Source organism: Cannabis sativa, chromosome 9, assembly GCF_029168945.1.
Source record: "Cannabis sativa cultivar Pink pepper isolate KNU-18-1 chromosome 9, ASM2916894v1, whole genome shotgun sequence".
Classification (NCBI taxonomy): Eukaryota; Viridiplantae; Streptophyta; class Magnoliopsida; order Rosales; family Cannabaceae; genus Cannabis; species Cannabis sativa.
The window spans coordinates 13,807,461-13,822,412 of NC_083609.1; the positions used below are offsets into that span (position 1 = coordinate 13,807,461).

General features: G+C 35.9%; 1 protein-coding gene across 1 annotated transcript; it reads right to left on the reverse strand.

The window, feature by feature from the left end:
* Positions 1 to 748: 748 nt before the first annotated feature.
* LOC115723396 (pentatricopeptide repeat-containing protein At3g23020) lies at positions 749 to 3,721 on the reverse strand. Its single transcript, XM_030652871.2, has one exon. It carries the CDS (start codon positions 3,547 to 3,549, stop codon positions 952 to 954), a length of 2,598 nt encoding a protein of 865 aa, XP_030508731.2. The 5' UTR covers positions 3,550 to 3,721; the 3' UTR covers positions 749 to 951.
* Between the last annotated feature and the right edge of the window lie 11,231 nt (positions 3,722 to 14,952).

The following is a 14,952-nucleotide window of genomic DNA, read 5'->3' on the forward strand; positions in this document are numbered from 1 at the left end:
ATTTATTATTAATTTTTTATTATATGTATATTATTTTTTGTTAATAGTATGTTATTTTTTGTTATTATTTTGATGTTATTTAGATCTTATTTTTATATTACTTTTATGTAGTTTTCTGGTTGTTTTCGTGTTGTTTCTATAAAAAACCGTAAAAGAATAAACAAAATTGTAAACGTGAAAATATAATATTTTTTATAAAAATAGTGCCTTATCTAATTATCTCAATATTGTAATTCCATGTTGGGCAGGCCCATGGTAAGAAACACAAAGGTGATTTTAAAACGAATAGAATTTCAGTAATTGGGGGTGCACTACAGACTTCTTTCTATACTTTTATTAAAAATAAAGTTTTATTTAACTAGAATTTCTCTTCACCCGGTGTTTCAAACGTAAACTAATTTACTTATTTATTTATAAAAAAATAAAGAATTATCCAACAATCGTATAGGAAAAAAAAAATAACATCTGAATTCTTTTATGTACCAAAACAGCTTAAATGTTATAATTCCAAGGAATGAAGTGTAATTGACCTGTTACTTTCACTTCATGTATTGAATATTATCTGATTTAATCAGCCATTAAAGATTTATCTCAAGTACCATATATAAAAAATAGAAGAGCTACAACTGGCTAACTCAAGTGGCCATAGATTGGTGTGTGTTGGAGGTCTTGGGTTCGAGTCCCAGGTAAAACATGATTGTAATATATAAACGCTTAAAAAAAAAAAAATGCTACAACTGGCAAAATATACTATCCAAGAACAAGATCATACAAGTAAGGTTACACAAATTTTTGTTCTACATTCTACTATATACAAAGGTCTATATTTCACCATACAAACTGTGCAAATTCTACAATCAAATCCTTCCTATGAATTTTCATCTTTTTAACTACAAATTGTAGCCTTGTATCTTACCCCCATGCTCAAACTTCTGCTCGATACAAGAACAGCTACAAGTAATCACAATCATCCACTTGGACTACAGAAGAAAGGGCTGACACCCATTTCTGCAATCCAACTTGAGCATTCTTCTTAGTCATTACTTCAAGTTTTCCAACAGCTTGCCTCGAAACCCCGGATCTCACCAGAACAATGCCAAGAGATTCAAATGTAGAATCATCAGGTTGAACAGAAGCTTTCATCATTTCTGTGAAGGTTGCTAGCACCTCCTTATATCTACCACAAACAGCATACAATCCTAGAACATGATTATAGCTCAATAATTCGGTTAAAATTCCTAGTTCTTTCATTTGCTTTGCAATAACAAAGGCTTCATCAAACCTTCCAAGTTTCTTGTACAAGCACAGCATCATTGCAAATGTGAACTCATTTGCAGCCCCTTTTCTCTTCAATCTCTCGAAGATTTCTTCTGCTGGTTCAACCATAGATTGTGAGGTATAAAGGTCAATCATACAATTTGAAGAATAGGTAGCAGGACCCTCCTCTTCTGATGACAGAAGTTCATATGTATCCTGTGCTTCTTTCAAAAAGCCAACTTTTGTATAGAGCTTGATCAAGGAATTGTATATAACTGTGTTCAGAGGTAAACCAGATTTTTTCATTTCATCAACATAACCAAGAGCTTCTTTTACACAGCCAGCATCAGCAAAAGCATTCATCAATATTCCAAAGACTAAGACATCAGGCTTCACACCATATCTAACCATCTCCTTATATAGTTCCTCTGCCATTTTCAGTTTACCTAATTTTATAAAGCTTGATATCACAGCACAATACAGGGGGCAATCACTTACCAATCCAGAATTTTGCATCTTCATCAGATAGGAGTTTGCTTCATGCGGCATACCAGCACCAGCCAAAATTTGAATGAGTGAACTGTAAGTACATTTGTCTGGAACAACATCATGATTCTCCATACTATCAAACAAAAGACATGCCTTCTGATAACATTTTCCTACACCATAAGCCTTAATCATCACATTGAAGTCACGGACGGTTAGTTTCTTCGCTTCCTGGCAAGAATAAAAAACATTTTCAGCCTCGGAAACAAGGCCATGCTCTCCATATGCATCGATGTTGGCAGAATAACACTCAGAACTCATTCTGCCAGTAAGATGGAACCTTTTGAACCATAACCATGATTTCTCAAGGTTCTCAGATTCTATAAACATCCTAGTCAAAGCTGACTGGGTAAATTCATCAATCTCAAGGCCCCTATGATCCATCTCTGATACAAGGTCTTCAGCTTCAGATACCATATGCCTTATAGAGTATGCATACAATAGTGTACGATAAGTCACAGGGTCTGGCTCTAGGTAGGCCTCCTTCATCTTCTTGAAGTACTTCGTTGCCATGTTTATATCATCTCTCTTCACATGGGAGGAGATTAGAATGTTATAGGTTCTTGTGTCTGGTGGACACCTAAGTTCCTCCATCTTCTGAATCAAAGAAGTCACTTCTTCTATCTGGCCATGGTTGCCACAAATGTGAATCATAGTGTTGAAAGTAACAGTGGTCGGAGCTATCCCTTCGGTAAGCATCTCTGCAAAAACTTTAGATGCTTCCTTAAGCTGTCCAGCTTTCCCGTATGTGTCAATCAAAGTGTTGTACGTATGTGAACTCAAACAAACATGAGAATGCAAACCAGTCTCCATTTTAGTGGAACCATTCACAGTTTTACTCTTTTGCCTCAGCTGTTCACTTAATGACCATTTCTTGAAAAAACCCTCAGCCTTTTGAAACTCCCCTGCTTTCTTATACAGTTGAACAACAATTCCCATAGTTACTTCATCAGGTACCATTCCTTGCTTGTTCATTCTCGCCAGCCAAAGAAGTGCCTTTTCTTTAAGCCCGCCTTTGCTATAAACATCGATTAAAGTCCCATAAGTTGAATTTATTGGTGCAATTCCTTTGGCTTTCATTTCATCCCAAAGACCCTCAATATAGCTCCACTTCCTAGCTTTCCCAAGTTTTCTGAGCATAATATTGTAGTGAATTACATTCAATTCATAACAACCCTTACTCTTGAACCAATCAAAGATTTCCAAAGCCCTTTCCCAGCTCACCTGCTCTTTCAAAATTATGCTCCTTTCTTTATTGTTAAGATTCCCCTCCCAAGGCTGTAAAGCCTTATCCAAATCCTTAACTTCAACTAAAGCTTGCAGGATTGCCGGAATACAACCCCCATAAGACCCCCATTTCGTCGAACACTTGGTATGCACTTTCTTTACTACCACATCTTGTCTAGTACTACTCCTCCTAAATTTACCATTACCCTCGTTCTCCTTCAAAACTCCACCACTATCCCAACAGTTTTCTCTCCTTTCTGTACCTGGGTTTTCCACCAAACTCTGTTTTTTAAACTCTCGACGGCCACTACTAGCTGTATCACGAGAGGGTCTGGGGAATTCACTAAACTTCTTCTTAAATCCTTCTGCATCGGGAGTTTTAATGACCCTTTGCTTCCTATCCTTGCTAATAGCCTCAAGTTTTTCTAGAGGAGAAACTGAGATTCCTATATTGGGTACAATCTTCGTGGAACCCAACAAGGATAGGCAACCGGGGTCTAGTTGAAGCTTGACGAACATTATTCAACCAATGAAAAATGTGTGAAAGACTAGAAACTCAGACGAAAGCAGAAAGATTCAAAATTGAGTGAAACATACCAGTAAATGGTTATGGATGCTGCTGTTGTTAGAAAATGGAGCAAGTGTTCGGTTCAGTGCCGCGCGCGCTCGTGTTAACCACTTTTTATTATTATTATTTTTTTGGCCATAGTAAAAAATAGAAAAGATTTTGTTTATTTGTGGATAAATACTAAAATGTTATTTTTTTTTCTTATTTAATATTTAAGAAGGTAATTTGTGGTCAAACTACCTAAATTTGACATAGTGAATTTTTAGGTAAAATCCTTCAAACTTCAATTCTGTTTTGTTCTCTACTTTTTTTGTCTATTTTAGTCTGTTAAATACCATCGTGGACTGCGACAAATTTTTATTGGTCCACTTAGTATTAATAACTTAAATATTATAAAAAATAATTAACAATATTTTCAAATTTAAAAAATTAGAAAAAAAAAATAATTTTAACGAGAAAGAAAGAGAGATAGAGTTACGGTTACAGAAAAAAAAAAAAAAAAAAAAAAAAGGAAGAAAAAAAAGAGAAAAAATATATATAATTTTTTCATTTTATAAATTTTAAATAAGTTGCGGCTAATGTTGGGAATAATTTATCAAGATTTAGATTTACTAACAAGTATGTTGAATTAACATCCTAAATATGAATATCTCTAAAACAATGAAATTAAACACATAAGAGTTTAGAAAACCTTACATTGATTGCAGCGGAATACAATGACTCATTCCGCTCAGATCTCTAACCATTGATCCTTTCTGTCACAGAGTATTATCAAGATCTGAGCCTTGATCTCTTTCTCTCCTTCGGGTTGGTTACCACCATCTTACCCACTATGATTGAGTACTTGACTTGCTATGTGTAGACATGACACTCTATCACTAAGGGCGAATTCATGAAGAACAATGAAGGAGGGTTCGAAAAATGTATAGAATAGAATGTGTCTCTCATCTACTAGTTATTAGAGAATGAAAACTAGGTTTGATTAGGTTGAAGTGAATAGTTGTTCTATGAGATGAGAGCATCATGTTCCTTTTATAATGTTTCAACTAGGACTTAGGTTTGAATTATATGAATTAAAAAAATAATAAAATATTGGGCAAAAATTACTAGAGTGGCCGGCCACTTAAAGACCATTCTCTAGTTATAATTTTGCCACTTTATTTCAACTAGTTATTCTTCTTTCAATAATACCATAATTCTAATTTCAATCCTATAAATGCCAAAACTATTTATTTAATAATTATAATTAATTATCAAATAAAATTTTCATTTATATTATTTATTAATTAGAGTATACAAAGTCTCTTAATTAATAAATAAATCTCAAAACCTCTTCTCTTCACAATTAAGCCTTTGCTTAGTGAAAATCCATAAATAAGACGTAGTCTAATTTTAGAATTATAATTGATCAATTAAAATCAATTGACTGAGTCTGCAAGAAGTATTATCTCGACTAGTGAGGAACCATGGGCCTATATAACCGAGCTTACAATAAGTAGAACTAGAATTTACCAAGTAAATTCCCTAACTTATTAATTCTTCCTTGCGCCACTATAAATTTGAAATTAAATTGCACTCTCAATTATATAGAACGCTCTATATGTACCAAGATATAGATACGTTATGATTATCGATTGTTACAATCCTAATAGTCAAAGATCTTCTATAGATGATCTACATTAATAGGGACAAATTTACCGTTCTACCATTCAATGTATTTTATCTTTAAAACACTTAGCTACTTATAAATGATATTTCAGTAAACTAATATAATTACTGAGATGAGGCCTCAATCATTTATCTCTATCAAGTCAAGCTCGAAGAGAATCATCATTTCTCTTCTAAATACTTATAGAAGTTATAGATTCCACATTTATGATTAGCGCTCCCACTCAATTGAACTACCATGTTCCCAAGATGTAAATATTCGCCAGAATAATTGATTAGCTTCCACGAACAACTTAAAGATCATAAATAATACAACTAAGTTGAACCTAACCATATCAGGATTAAGATCCATAAACCTAAGATCAACTAGTGATATTGACTTAGAAAGATATAACGGTAAGTTTATGATATCTTATCCAAGTTCAATATCAGGTCAATCCAATGTATACTCCATACATCTGATACTGGTAAACTTTATCAATACCCTGGAAAGGACATAAAACTTATCCAAGGTGTAAGTATACCTTATCGCCGATTATCATGTCAAACTAAATCCAGTGTACCGAAAAATCATGAGAATTAAACTTTTAAATATATAATCATGATTATATTCTATTGTGCTGACAACACTATAATCATGAACAAGGATATATATATATATATATTCTGGACTTAATAAAATTTACACATTAAACATATAATCATGAAATAAATCATGTGAACCATGCATCATAAAATGATTTCTGATCTTTTATTAATTAGTAAATCCGATTATATTGAAATGAGTTTTATTTAGGGCACAAAACCTAACAAACTCCCACTTGCACTAATATAAAACAAAAAGTGTATTTCGATTAATCCCAACACATTGGTATCCAGATCAAGTGTAGTATGTAGTACTCTCTTTGTAACAGGATCTGACAGGTTGTAATCAATAAAAACCTTCTCCACCATTACATTTCCTTAGTCACAAAATCTTGGATATTGTGAAATTCTTCTTTATAAGTCTACTCCTCCAGGGATACTGGATTCTTTACTTTTTGGCTACTACTTCTGTGTTAGTCAGGAAGTAACACAAGTAGTTAATTCATTATTGGTACAACGCCAAAAACTGCATAAAACTTTCCATAGGCTGAATAAGTATGTTTCCTGCAACTTTAACATTCAGTCTCATTGGTAGAGTTAGAGACTCCTAATTGGTTTTTACACTTCTCCAAAATCACTGCTCCACCCCTAAAGTAATCACCATCTCATCAGTAGACTTTCTAGCATTAACGCAAGTCTAAAAACCTAATTTGGTGTAGTATAAGAGTATTAAAATACTAACCTTATCAACTAACATATAGTTCCTCTTCCTGATCTTAAGATTTACTCGATTATCTTCTAATGTTCCTTTTCTAGATTAATTTGATACCTACTCATTACTCCCACTCAACAGCAGGTGTCTGGTTTAATGCATTTTAAAGCATACATAAGACCTCTCACTGTTGATCCTAAGGAATTCTTTTATGACTTTTATCTTTTTTGGAATAGTTAAAACTTTTTCTTAGATAAATAAAATCTATGTCTAGGAGTCAAAGAGTTTCCTCTAGATTTAGCCATTAGAAAAATGCTCCAGCATCTTACAAAAGTAAGTTGCTTGCACTAGAGTAAGTAAATTACCAGGCATACTACAAGCCATAGGTTTAGATAAACTAAAACATTTAATACTAGGATCAGGAAGTTTTGTCAAGTCCATTGAATAGATTTATTTTCAAAATTTTCTTTCTTGTCCTTGTAATAGAAAATCTTTAGTTATTCCATATGAATGGTTTTAACCATAGTTCTCTTGGCTTTACTTCTTAGTTCCCTATTCTGACTACCCATTTCTTGTTTAAACTAACAATGGATTTTAATCACAAGTGTCTCCTAAGTCATAACAGGGTGAGTTCATTGAAACCTTCCCACTACGACAAGGTACCGTGACTAATGGTCTAAGAACATAAGTGGTATTGACCTCATCGGTTGTATCAAGACAACATAGGTAGTGGGACCATCTTATGCAGAATAAGATGATAGAACACTTATGGAATCAAGAAAAAAATATCTCCTCTACTTTGCTTCTTTGTTTTCAGATTTTAGTCATCTTCTTAGAGAAGTAGTATTTGTTGAAACAAACACTTTCTTATCTTAATGACCATAGCATGGTCCACCTCTAATCACTTAGAATAGCTATCAAATATGTAAACTTAAGTCAACAGTTCTAGCTTTTCTTAAGGTCACGATCAGAACATTCATGAATCTAGTAATGGTTTACACTAAGTACATAGCCATTTTATCATTCTGAAATTTTCCTATCACTAGGGTATTCCCCTATAAGGACTTAGGCTAGTAACTAATCATAGACCTAATACTATCAGTATTATGCAAACTGAATTTCTGGGGAGGTTAGTTTTAATACAATTTGAAGTTCAACTTAATGATCTTTGAACTTCATATCCACTAAATATTTCTCTACCCTTATCGATTCGAAAGATCTTTAACCACTTACCTTAATATTTTTCAACATTGCTAGAAATTCATGAAATTTTTCAAACATTTCAAATTTCTTTGCATAAGGTAAAATCTAGAGTGATCGTCTAACGATAACTCATATCCACTCCTGACTATACATCTATATTCAAATATGAATGATCTAACTATCAAGTGAATATAGGCATGTTTTCTTATTGCAATGAATGATCTTGTCAAAACTACTATGAACAAGATGCAAATGTCATAGATATATTATTGTGGTTTGATGAATTCGTTTGGAACCATTATATGAGCGGTTCAGGAAGAAGAATCCGCCAGTGTTTGAGGGTGGTGCTGATCCACTCAAGGCGGAGCAATGGATGAGTATGATAACATCCATTTTTGATTTTATGCGAGTTGAAGATAATGACCGGGTCAGGTGTGCTACATATATGCTACGAGATGATGCCCGTATTTGGTGGGAAATTGTATCTCAGGGCCATGATCTGAATAACATGACCTGGGAAACTTTTCGGGCCTTATTTTATGAGAAGTATTATAATGAATCTATTAAGGCAGCAAAGGCAGAAGAGTTTATACGGTTAACTCAGGGTAGTATGACTGTGACAAAGTATGCTACTAAGTTTGATCGACTGGCAAAGTTTGCCTCAGATGAGGTGGCTACTGAAGCTGCTAGAAAAGCAAAGTTTATACGGGGGCTGGATGAACACATCGCCCGGGATGTGATTGTTGCTTCTAAACAACCCGGGGTTGCCCGAACTTATGCTCAAATAGTTGAGTTGGCTTTAGTTTCTGAGGGTGCAGAAGCTCAGATACGAAAGAAAAATATTGCCAGAAGAGATTCATGGAAGCAAACAGCAGGTTCTGGTTCGGGTAGGGGTACTGATTCCGGTGACCGCAAGAAAAGACCTAGTGAATCATCAGCAGCAGGCCCAAACAAAAGATTCCAGGGTAACCAAGGTTTCCGTCGTAGTGGGAACGAAAACTGGCGGACTTTTCCTGAATGTCCGAGGTGTAAAAAGCATCACCTGGGCGAGTGTCAGGCTAGGGCCTGTTTCCACTGTGGAATGGTGGGTCATATGAAGAGAAATTGTCCACAATTGCTACGGCTAGAGCAAAAGAAGGATGATACACCTGCTCCTGCCCGAGTGTTTGCCCTGACTCAAGCTGAGGCTGATGCTGGTCCTTCTACTGTGACAGGTCAGCTTTCTGTTGCTGGTACTTTATTGACTGTGTTAATTGATTCTGGTGCGACGCATTCTTATATTTCAAGTAGAATAATTGAGAAGCTGAATAAACCTAGTGATGTGCTTTCTAGAGGTTTTGGAACCTTGTTGCCTACTGGGGAGTTGGTTATCTCCAGCAGGTGGGTTCGATCCCTTCCAGTGTTTGTGGAAGGAAGAGAGTTATCAGTTGATCTGATAGAATTAAATCTGGAGGATTTTGATGTTATTTTGGGGATGGATTGGCTTGCTAAATACAACGCCACCATTGATTGTAAAAGAAAGATGGTAACTTTTCAGCCTGAGGGCGAGGACCCCTTTGTATTTGTGGGTAAGATGCAAGGATCTCGGATTCCCTTAATTTCAGCCCTTAAGGCAAGGGATTTGTTGTGTGAGGGGTGCATTGGTTTCTTGGCAAGTGTTGTAGATATTTCCAGGAAACCACTAGCGGGACCGGAGCATGTCCCAGTGGTTCGAGAATTTCTGGATGTGTTCCCAGAAGAGTTACCAGGGTTGCCACCAAAGCGTGAAATTGATTTTGAGATTGATTTAATACCAGGAGCTGAGCCTGTATCGAAAGCTCCCTACAGGATGGCACCTGCAGAGCTGAAAGAGTTAAAAGTTCAATTACAGGGGATGATGGATTTAAAATTTACCAGACCTAGTACTTCACCTTGGGGTGCACCAGTTTTGTTTGTGAAAAAGAAAGATGGAACATTAAGAATGTGTATAGATTATCGGGAGTTAAACAAATTGACAGTGAAGAATAAGTACCCTCTGCCAAGAATAGATGATTTATTTGATCAGTTGCAGGGTAAAACTGTCTTTTCTAAAATTGATCTTCGATCTGGTTATCACCAACTGAGGATTCGAGAGGAGGATATTCCCAAGATAGCTTTTCGGACCCGGTATGGTCATTATGAATTCCTGGTAATGTCCTTCGGATTAACAAATGCCCCGGCAGCATTTATGGACTTGATGAACCGAGTGTTCAAAGATTTTCTAGATGATTTTGTTATTGTCTTTATCGATGATATTCTAATTTATTCAGACTCGGAAGAGACTCACGAAAGACATCTTCGAATGGTATTACAACGTCTCAGGGAGCATAAGTTATATGCCAAGTTTAAGAAATGTGAATTTTGGTTACCTCAGGTGAGTTTCTTGGGGCATGTGGTGAGTAAAGATGGTATTTTAGTGGATCCAGTAAAGATTGAAGCAGTTCGTGACTGGCCTCGACCTAAGTCAGCAACTGAAGTTAGAAGTTTCCTGGGGTTAGCAGGGTATTACCGAAGATTTGTTGAGGGCTTTGCAAAGATTTCTACGCCTTTAACTGAGTTGACCCGAAAGAATTGTAAGTTTGTTTGGACTGACAAGTGTGAAGGTAGTTTCCAGGAATTGAAGCAAAGGTTGATTACCGCTCCTGTGCTAACCTTACCAAAAAGTGATGAAAAGTTTGTGATTTATTGTGATGCATCCAAACAAGGGTTAGGTTGTGTTCTTATGCAGTCAGGGAAAGTGATTGCTTATGCATCCAGGCAATTGAAGGAGTATGAACAACGATATCCTACCCATGATATTGAATTGGCAGCGGTTGTCTTTGCACTAAAAGTTTGGCGTTACTATCTATACGGTGAGAAGTGTGAAATTTATACAGATCACAAAAGCCTCAAGTACTTTTTCACTCAGAAGGATTTAAATATGAGGCAACGACGATGGTTAGAACTGGTCAAAGATTATGACTGCGAGATTCTCTACCACCCTGGTAAAGCAAATGTGGTAGCGGATGCTCTAAGTCGGAAAGGACCAGGGCAAGTTTGTGAACTAAAGGAAATCTCAGCAAAGTTGGCTGAGGATATGACGAGAGCGGGAATTGAATTTGTAATCGGAAAACTTGCTAATATCACCATACAGTCTAACCTATTGGAAAGAATTAGAGTAGCCCAACAAGGTGACCTTGAGCTACAGGGACATAAGGAAAAGTTAGAGGCTGGATTGGCAAAAGACTTTTCGTGCTTATCTGATGGGTTGTTGCGATACAAAAACAGAATCTGTGTACCGGTTGATAAAGAAATCAGACAAGAGATTCTTGATGAATCTCATACTACACCGTACTCCTTACACCCGGGAACAACCAAGATGTATCATGATGTGAAAGCTTTATACTGGTGGCCGGGTATGAAGAGGGATATTGTTGAATATGTGTCAAAATGCTTAACCTGTCAACAAATTAAAGCAGAACACCAAAGGCCGGCAGGTTTGCTTCAACCTCTAAAGATTCCTGAATGGAAATGGGAAGACATCACCATGGATTTTGTGGTAGGATTGCCCAGAACAGTAGGGTATTATGATTCTATTTGGGTGATAGTGGATCGATATACGAAGTCTGCTCACTTTCTCCCGGTTAGGACAACGTATACAGTGGATCAATATGCTGATTTGTATATTAAGGAGATAGTTCGACTTCATGGTGCCCCAAAGTCGATAGTTTCAGATCGAGATCCAAAATTTACATCCAAATTCTGGGGAAGTTTACAGCAAGCAATGGGTACTAAGTTGAAATTCAGTACAGCTTTTCATCCTCAAACCGATGGTCAATCTGAAAGAACTATCCAGATACTTGAGGATATGTTGAGGGCATGTATAATGGACTTTGAAGGTTCTTGGAACAAGTACCTACCTCTGATTGAGTTTTCTTATAACAATAGTTATCAGAGTACCGTTGGCATGGCTCCGTATGAGATGCTTTATGGAAGGAAATGTCGATCACCTATTCACTGGGATGAGGCTGGTGAACGTAGGTACCTTGGACCTGAAGCTGTCCAAAGAACGAGCGAGGCTATTGAAAAGATTCGAGCTCGTATGCTTGCTTCCCAAAGTAGACAGAAAAGCTACGCGGATCCAAAGCGTAGAGATGTTGAATTCCAAGTTGGGGATTTTGTTTTTCTTCGGGTGTCCCCAATGAAAGGAATTCGAAGGTTCGGGAAGAAAGGAAAGTTGAGTCCCAGATTTATTGGTCCATTTGAGATTCTTGAGAAAGTAGGTCAGGTAGCTTATCGGTTGGCTCTACCTCCTGCTTTATCTGGGGTTCATAACGTGTTTCATGTCTCGATGCTTCGGAAATATGTATCTGACACAACTCATATTTTAAGTTATGAAGACATTGAGCTTCAAACCGACTTGTCATATGAAGAACAACCAGTACAGATCTTAGACAGGAAAGAAAAGGTGTTGCGAAACAAGACTATTTCACTAGTCAAAGTGTTGTGGCGGAACAGCAAAGTTGAAGAAGCGACTTGGGAATTAGAGTCGCAGATGCGGGAGTTGTATCCCGAGCTTTTCAGGTAAATTTCGAGGACGAAATTCCTATAAGTGGGGGATAGTTGTAATATCCCAGAAAATAAATAATATTTAAATGGACATATTTTATTAAATATGTAATTACTTGGAAAATGAAGTAGGATTATGATCTTACTTAGGTAAATTGTTGAGAAATTATTTAATGAAATACGTTATTTTGGGCCCGGTAATTGTGGAATTTTAGCTATGTGGTTAGCAATGTCACGACATTAAATGAAAGAATTATTTTGAGAATATCCCGGATTAAGTTAGAATTTTATTAGAATGTCGGATTGGGGAATTAGTAAAATTACCAAAATGCCCCTAGGGTTTTTTTTTAAGAATTTAATATTTAAGAGGGGTAGATTAGTAATTTAGGTGTTGGTTTTTGTTTTATTTTGTAGCTGCCTATATTTTAAAAAAAAGAAAGAAAGAAAAAGAAAGAAAACAAAGTATTTTTAAAGGAAGAGGAAGCTTTCTTCCAAGGCAAGTAACATTTTTTTTCTCAACCTTCTTCTCCTCTTCCTTCGAGCAGCTGAAACCAGCCACTAGGGGGATTGTTTTGCTTAAGCCAACTCCAATTTTCAGAGCTAAACTCCACCTTCAAGTTAACCTTGCACCCTAGGTAAGTTCATCTTTAAGTTTTGGTGTTTTTCTTAGGTTTCTAAGCTAGGGTTGTGATTTTTTTGAAAGTTTTCAAAGCTGTAGGTTTAGTGAAGGTTTAGGTTTGTTATCCAAGTTGAATAAGGTCTGTTAATGCATGTTTGAATTGAATTCATGGCTGTTGGGATTGATTGGTGAGTGAGGAAGCTAAAAGAAATTTGATTTCTTCACTTGAGTGTGTGATTTTAAGCTAGAGATTGAACCACTGTGTTTTGCAGCTTAGGTTATGCCATATTTATGTTAATATACTGTTCTGGAAAGTTTGGTTAGGTTTGGAGGGGTTTTGGTTCGATTTTGGTGAAGAGGAACTTTTGTTCTGGTACGCGAACCGGTCGACCGGATGGGTTCTGGTGTATCAGAACTGGTCGACCGGTTGCCTGCAGGGGAGAATTTTTTCGGGTTTGCTTTATGTTCAGTTTTGACCCGGGGAGTTGTGTACTATCTGTTTTAAATTAAATATGGGATGCTTGACCTAAATTGGGGTTGCTGGGAGTTAGGTTACGTTTGATTTCTAAATTAGGGTTTTAATCCGGAACTTTGAGTTAAGGTATTTATTGTGTTTCAATTGTCGTGACATAGGACCGGGATAGCTTAGCTTGTTCTTCCACTCAGGTCGGCCATACTTTTGACTTCTGAATTAAGGTAAGAAAAGTGGTAAGCACCGTATGTGGTTAAAGATTAATGGATGAATGGAAGTGGCCTTAATTATTATCATGATGCTGATTAAAAGTTTATTAAGCCTAGGTTATGACCTAGGGTTGGAAACGGTTATTACCGTTATGAGTAATTACTCTTGAAACCGCGGTTAGGTTTCTTACTTATCGTTTGCTTTATCGGGCAATGATAGTGACATATTCAGCTCGTATGTGACGAGTGGTAAAAAGTGGTACTTTATTAAGTACCAGGAATGTATGATGTTTAAGGGAATGCTTATTATTATCGAATAGTGAGTAAACATAATGGCATGAGAATAAGTTGATAATCATTTTCTTTCAATTATTGTTTTGATCACTTTCTTGCTGAGTCTCTGTGACTCACTGGTGCTTTATGGTGCAGGTAAAGGAAAGGCTAAAGTCGAGCAACCATGAGTTTATGGTCGCAGCAGCAATGTACATACCAGCCGTAGGCAGCCCAGTTTACAGGATGCTCTATTTTGATTGTATTTTGGAAAATATAAAGCTTATGTTGTAAAATACTTTGAAACCAGTTTGTAAATATTTTGAAAACAGGGGGACCCCATAATTCATGTTACTTATCTTTTGTTAAATAGTTTAAAGGTTGAGTTTTTAACTATCAAAAATTTAATTACCCACACTTTTAGTATAATTACGTCTTATATAATTATTGGTATTTTAAATAAATTGCACACACGTGGCGTCCCTGTTGGACAGGGCGTTACATAACTGGTGAGCTAAATATAGCATAAATTCATTTTTGTGCTAAATTTAGTACAAATTACATATCTGGCATTAGAGATAATATTAGAGAACTAAGGTGGCATTTGGTTGGAAGTAATAAAGTGGAGTGGAAATGAAATAATTTTTATTTCATTCCTTTGTTTGGCTGCATTTTAAAGTATTAGACTGACATTCCAATGAAATGTTCTTTCCACCATTTTGGTGGAATGACTATTCCATTTTAAAAAGGAAAGAAAGACCATTTCAATGTAACAAGAAAAAAAATTTAATGATTTTTTTATCAATTTTTTTATACATTTTAAATTTTGTTCCATTTCCTATTCTCATTCTTATTTCTATATTTTTATTCCTCTCAACCATAGGCCACCTAAATGTTTAAAAAGTACTAAAATATAGCACTATACAACGATAAGTTGTCCATATGATGCCAACCTCGCTCAAACCTTGTGGGAACAAACAACCGATTGTGTATTCCTCTTAGGTTCACCACCATCTTTTCTTAATAACTTTCGGAAAAAAAGAAATAAAG